At 53.6% G+C, this 6,920-nt stretch overlaps 1 protein-coding gene across 1 annotated transcript; it reads right to left on the bottom strand.

Annotated features, from left to right (window-relative positions):
- Positions 1 to 1,945: 1,945 nt before the first annotated feature.
- FOXB2 (forkhead box B2) lies at positions 1,946 to 4,269 on the bottom strand. Its single transcript, XM_033085056.1, is given in 3 exon segments — positions 1,946 to 3,588; positions 3,680 to 3,756; positions 3,759 to 4,269. Coding segments are annotated over 3 exon segments (930 nt in total). The 5' UTR covers positions 4,135 to 4,269; the 3' UTR covers positions 1,946 to 3,111.
- Positions 4,270 to 6,920: the final 2,651 nt, after the last annotated feature.

The following is a 6,920-nucleotide window of genomic DNA, read 5'->3' as shown; positions in this document are numbered from 1 at the left end:
GTCTGAAGACAAGCTGTTTTTGCATGAGGTGTACTAAATAGCAGACATACAAACTCTAGTAGTTGGCACAAGGCTGTTTCCCTATTTTATTTGTCAAGTGAAAAATTTTACCCTTCACTAGTTTACACTTACTTTTCAGCTTGGAAGAAAGGAAGCTGTTTCATTTCTCTATGCTTTGTATTATCATCTGGTTTTAAACAGCATTGAAATTGAATTTATGTATGGGGTTTATTGGTTTTTGGTGCAAATTTGTGTAACTTTGCAAAGGCTGTGTTTAGAGATGAAGTACTTAAGAAAAAGGGAAAATAGATGTATAAATGAGTTAGAAAATAACTGGAATAGTTAATTTTCCCTCCCCCTCTGATAATCTGAAATTAGCACGTTTTAACCCCTTAAAAATTTCACTGTACAAGCTACAGAAAATATCACCATCTTTAGTTCATACAAAGTGTAGGCCATTGCACTGGGAGTCACACTAAGCCGTCTGGGCAAGTGACCCATGGCCTAAACTCCCCGCTCCCCAAAGCCCCTGTGGTGGGGAAAACCTGCTGCACACTGCGCCTGTGTGAGCAGATTGCTCTGCACCCCGCAGTTTGCTGGGTACCCCACAAATCCCCGTGTACTCCGCCGTCCCGGAGTGTCATTCCGGGCGATGGGCGAGGGCCCGGCCCTCAGGCCCGTCTCACCTCTGATCGCGACTTCCCGCTGTCGCGATAACCCCCTGCCTTTTTTCGATACACCCGCCCCGACTCCCCGGGTGTGAGAGGCGGCGGGAGCCTCCTGCTTATCTCGCCGCGGCACCCAGGCAGGCCTCCTCACACCAAATAAAAGCTTTCCCGCAATGAAATTTAGAAGGTCATTCAGAATCTTAAAACTGACCAGAATCGTTTGGAAAATTCCCAGGAGGATTACGTCTTCTCCTCTTCAGATTCTCCATCCCTCTAACCCCTTTGACCAACATAAGGGGAAAACTCTTCAGGTTTCTTAAGATATGCTTTGGAATCCTACACAGCAGTGACATCAAGAGCAGTGGAATATATTTAAATACATGTAGGACTAGTGCTATTCATGATTTATTTGGCAGACTGCATTTTTTAGCAGTGAGAACATCGAATTAAGTCTCTGCCTAAGATGGAAAACAGCAGAGCAAAGAAAATGTGAAGCACTTTTTCTTTTATCTTTGTCCTTTTTGTTTATTTATTTGTTTTTTAAAATAATTTCTTTTGGTTCAGTTTATCTAGTTGCAATACTTTAGAGGCAATTCTACTTTCAGACTGATTCACAAACCATGATACCAATATTTGTCTCATTAACATTACTAGTAGTAATTTTTAGGCGCTAGGAATTCTGTAATTTTTTTAATTAAGGTGCAAACACGCCTAGAACAAAGGGAACAACTTTCAAATTTAACAGTTCCAGGGGAATTTCAAGTGGTCGAACAAACCCCACGAATATGTATGGGGAAAACTTTGGACAGACGGCGCTCAGGGCCAAACAGGTTTGCTTTTCCTAGCAAATTTCTCTGTCACCAAGAAGGGTCAGCCTGTCTCAGAATATCCTTCCCCAGGGACGGGGACTGCGACTTGGCGTCTCGGGGCACTGTTGGTGCGCCGGCAGGAGGGGAATAAGCCCAAGGAAGTAGGTGCGGTCCAGCTGAAACTGGCAAAACTACTAATGCCTTCAGTGGGATCGCGTTCCGAGCCGGTGCCTTCTTCTCACACCCGAATGCCGGCTCTTCGCCCGTGAGCTGCGGGCAGAACCTCAGTGCCTCCGTAGCAGGCAATTTACCTGTAAGAGATTTCTTTCCCTTGCCTCCCATTGTCTTCCGTCGAGAAAACGTCTGGATACTTTTGTCAGTTTGGGAAAAGGGAGCGAAAACTTAACGCTACAAGCGCACGTTTCTTAACCAATGTGAAAGGCGAGTATTTTAAATAGGAGCACCAGGTGAAGCAAATGGATGGATTGGCTTTAATGAGCATTGATGTACAGCAGAGCGGACAGGGTACGGTAGCAATCACTCACAAACCAGCCGGGAATCATCTGTCCAGCACGTCGCTCTCTGACTTCCGATCTCTGACTTCTGATCCTTCTGCACAGACTTCTCGTCTATTGGAAGGTTGTTTTCAGTAAAGTGCTTTTCCCGAATAACTTTTTAACCACCTTCCTGTTGTCTTCCCCCACTTTCTCCCTCCTCTTTCACTCCCCGCCCCCCCCCCCTTCCCCCGCAGGTTTTTGCGTTCTCATTCACGTAGAAGAAATGCCAAGCAACAGGTACAAAATAGTGGTGTCTGTGAGCGGTGAAAGGTGATGTGAAAAGCACAATCTACGAATCGCCGGGCTGTTTTTATTTTAATGAGAAACTAGGGAGTTCGGACACTCATACACAAGTTGAGAAGCCAGGTCACGCTTCAGTCCCTTCTAAGGTACTAGAGGATGGATTATAAAAGTGTGAAGGGGAAGCGCAAGCGATCGTTTGTTAAAGGAACCCTTCGCCGTCAGTGCCGTTGTCACCTAAATTCCCACTACTTAATCGAAATATTTAACGATCACTCTTTAAGCAGCAAGCAATACATGCCCCGGGAGCTCACCAAGATTTAAGGTAGCCACTTTGCCCGCCTCTTTCGGAAGAAGATGTGCAGGACGGTGGAGCAGAGGTTTCCTGTCTGTCGTGGAAGAGTGAGAAGCAGACGTCATCAGGGTTTTTATTCTTCTGCTCTCCCTATTAGTCGCCGACTGCAGCACTTCTCTCGAAGCTCGGGTTTCGTGGGGCCTCCGGGGTGACTGCCCCGGGACAGGGGGTCGGCGGGGAGCGCAGGCTGCATGGCCGCCCGTGCATCAGGCCGGCGGGGAGAACTTAGCTCTCGCCTCTTCGACCCCTTCGGCCCCGGCTGTGATTTTTCACATCGCCTATCCGCCACTTATGGCATTTAACGACGATAAAAGATCTTACCTGCGACCTGGTTCTCAAATAATCTGATAGTACACGATAGAAACACAGACACCAGCAGGGGTATAGTCATGAGATCGATCAGGTTTCCGCACTCATGCCTTATATTCCCCCGTCCTCTCGCCCGGGAGCCTGGGGGCGTTCTCCCCCCGAGCCCCTGCTCTTTAGGAGTGCACCAGGACGGAGTGGAGGGAGCTCTTGCCCTCGGGATTGTTGTTCGATGTCTGTTCCAGCAGCGATGCAGCAGCCGGGGAAGCGGCGGGGCAGATCTGCGAGGCGGCGACCGTCAGGGCAGGGATGGCTGAGGCAGCGGGCAACGCCGGCGCCGGCTTGATGGGCACCGGGACTGCGGGCATGGTCTGTGCCGGCGGGTGGCAGAGCGCCTTCACGGGCATGCCGAAGGGTCCGTAGTCAGGGGACACGGGCACGCCGGCCACGGAGTCCATCACCCCCACGTGCGGCCACACGGAGCTTACCACGCTGCTGAGCTGGCTGGGCACCGGGTAGCCCAGGTGGTGCATCACCGAGGCCAGAGGCAGCCCCCCGGCCTGCAGCACACCCTTGTAATCTCTGCCGATGATGTTTTCGATGGCGAAAGGATGCTTGAAGCCCGAGGGCTGGCTGCTCCCATAGGGCGAGAACTGCGGCAGCCTTCCCACCGCGGCAGCGGCCGCAGCCGCAGCCACGGCCGCATCGGAGCCCGGCAGCCCCGGCACCTTGCCCGGGGGAGGCGGCGGCGGAGGGTGCGGATGGAAGTAGTGCACCATGTGCGGGGTAGGCGCCGGGGGCTTCCCGGGACCGCCGCCGCCCGCCCCGCCGCCGCCGCCGCCGGGCAGGTGATGCTCGGGGCGCAGCACCTTGAAGCGCTTGCGGCGGCGGAGGAAGCTGCCGTTCTCAAACATGTCTCCGCAGTCCGGGTGCAACGCCCAGAAGCTGCCTTTGCCCGGCTGGTCGGGTCGCCGCGGGATCTTGATGAAGCAGTCATTGAAGGACAGGTTGTGGCGGAGGGAGTTCTGCCAACGCTGGGTGTGCTCCCGGTAGTAAGGGAACCTTTCCATTATGAACTTGTAGATGTCGCTCAGGGGCAGCATCTTCTCGGCCGAGTGCTGGATAGCCATGGCCGTCAGGGAGATGTAAGAGTAGGGCGGCTTCTGGTCGCTGTACGAACTCTTCCCTGGCCTGGGCATCGCCGCCCCGCCTCCGCACTCCCGCGGCCGCACGGTCCTGCCACTCCGGGCTAGCCACAGCTTAGTGCCGCGCACGGCGGGCTCGGGATCCGGGGACCTTTCTGCCCTGCTCCGCCGTCGCCTCTACATCCTGGACGCCACCTGCCAGGGCTACACGCGACAGCGGGGCTGGCCGTCGGCCGGCCAGCGAGCTCCGTGCACGGCTTCCTCCAGCAGCCTCTCCCCGCCGGACGCGCTTGCCTCACCGCCCCGCAGCTTGCGGGAGTGACAGCTGCCGCCCAGGCCGCGGGGGATCGGGGGCTACGTGCCAGAAGGAGGTCCCGGCCCCCGCTGGCGTCCCACTTTTCTCCTGGAGGCTGCTGGGTCTCCCGGGCTGCCCCCCTACCGCCTGGCACACTCGGTTGGAGTTGATGGCCCTCAGGCACCAAGGGCCCGAGAGTATGAAATTACCTCGGACGTCTGCAGAGACGGGAAAAAAGGAAACAAAAACATCCCTCTCACCGCTCAGTCTGGTGTCCCCTTAAAAGTTTGCGGCAGAGGCGAGAGCCGGGAGTCGACGGGGAGAGGAGGCGAGCGGGGCGGCGACCGCCGCGGCTGCTGGCGGGGCTTGTGCTCCGGCGCAGTTTTGTAATGGTGCCCGAGTCGCGAGACCCCCGCAGTTCCTGCTCTCTTGCTATCACATGACAGCCGCTTGGGGACTTGGCGTCTCATGGAAAAGGAGCGAGAAGCGGCTCCCAACTCCCCTCTCGCTCACATCTCCTCATCAGGGTGAGGTGGAGCCAGGGGGCTGAGGAAACTTCGTATGAGACCGAGGTCCGTTTTCCACAGGGCAGGGAGCAGCGGCCGGAGCAGGAAATATTCCTCCTCCCACGTCTCCCGATCCGGCTCCCCTCCAACCCTTTCATAGCCCCTCTATACACTGTCCCCCTTCTCGACTCCCCGCTCCCGCACAGCCCGGCTTCTAGCAGTAGGCGCGAAGGCCCTTCGAGGGGACCGCACGATAGGGAGAAGGAAAGCGGGAAGGGGTTTTTCCTTGGCCCCGCGGCAAGTCGAGTCAAACGCCCTGGAGAAACGGCCCTCGAGCTAGCCCCGCGAGGCAGCAAGCGGGAAATACACGCCCTTCGAAATAATCTTTTTATCATTCCTGTCATTATGTTTAAGAAGCTACGCAAAGACTAGCACAAAAACAAGAGAGAGGCAAAACATCCTACGCTCTCCCCTCCAAATCGTTACTGTGAATTCTTGATACTCGTCACGATGCCGTTCATAGAAAACACGTAAGGAACCAGACAAGGCATCATCTGTACGCTTAGAGACGGGCTACTTAGCGCCTGTGTTGATTTAGACCTCATTAGTAGGAATCAATGAACAGTGCAACAATTCATATCCATCCTCCAAACGTACTGCTTTATAGCGAGTAGGCTGCAGATTTGAGCGAGAAAAAGGGAAGATTACTTGCTTAGCTGCCGCTAGAGTTGGCAGAAACGCTGCTCGACATCAGCACCTATCAGAGCACAATTAGCGAGATGCTGTAAGAGATATCGGCGTTAAAATTATTATTCCGACTTTTATTGCCTAAATAGGTCGAAAAAGCCTTACTATGTATAAAACAACATACGGAAAAGCTTTTTTAAACCCGTCCTTGCAGGCTGTTGCCCTGGGTCAGACCCTGCAGGGGTGTGTACCACGCGGGTACGGCTGCTGCAGCAGCGCTGGGGCAGAACCCGGCCGGCTATGCCCCCCGCGCCCCACTTCTGCCTTCGGGGGAGTTTGTTTGAACATCAAACTTGTTTTTGTCAGTCTTCGAGTCAGGCGTTGCAGGTGTAAGTGGTGAAGAGGAAGGGGTGGGGGAAGGAAAAAAGCTGCTTGTAATCTCTGCTAGGGGGTGAAGGAAAAGATTAATTTTAAACCCACTCTCAAGTAATGCGTATTTAACAGAGTTTATACCTGATCAAGGTCAATCAAGTGAAAAACATAATCAAAGGTAAATAAGCAGAATAAGTGGGCACTATTCTACCAAGCCGAGCTTCCCCAGAAAGCGCGTGGTTTAAAGAAAAAGTTTCAGGTTATTGTCTGAAGTACTCACTTTCTTCTGAGAAACTAGGAGGCACGGTAGCAGCAACATTAACATCGTGCATCTTGGGAAGCTGATTCTCGTATTACCCGCATGGCGAGACCTGACATTTCAACATCTTTCCTGAGGTGTCTATACATTTTCCCCAAAAGCATTTTCTTCGTGTTTTACTAGTTAAAAACGGTCCTAACAGTTTAAAAGCCCTGCTCCTACCCTAAAATCCTGGATCTCAAAGTCATTCTTATTGTTTGCCTCACCTCACTAGTTAGCAACCCGGCGTTTCCCCCCCGTAGGACATATGTGAAAATTTAGCCTGACCCTCTCTCACATTTACCCTCTTCATCTCCACTGCAGCCGGATTATATTTTTCACGGGAGAAGAGATCCATCCCTGGAGACTGGTGAGACCCGAAATGCTCTGTTTGCGTTTAATCTTCTCCCATCCCTTCCCAAATGCGGCTGCTATCGGGGGCAGTGGTAACTCGCTGTTTCCCCGGGAAGGCGTGGGGGGAGTTTGGGAACGGAGGGAGAGAGTCGGCCGGGAGCTCGATGAGTACCATGGTCCAGCGGGCGCGCTGCAGGAAACCTGGGGCTGCGGTGCTGCCACCTCTGTCCTCTGCGCTCCCGAGGCCTCCGAGGTAGGACTTCTGCTAAACGACGGGGTGTTGGAGCAAGCCCGCGTTTAACAGGAGCCCTTCCCAAGCTATCGGAAA

The sequence above is a fragment of the Catharus ustulatus genome, chromosome Z, assembly GCF_009819885.2.
Source record: "Catharus ustulatus isolate bCatUst1 chromosome Z, bCatUst1.pri.v2, whole genome shotgun sequence".
In the NCBI taxonomy this organism is placed as follows: Eukaryota; Metazoa; Chordata; class Aves; order Passeriformes; family Turdidae; genus Catharus; species Catharus ustulatus.
This window is presented reverse-complemented; position numbering and strand designations above follow the sequence as displayed.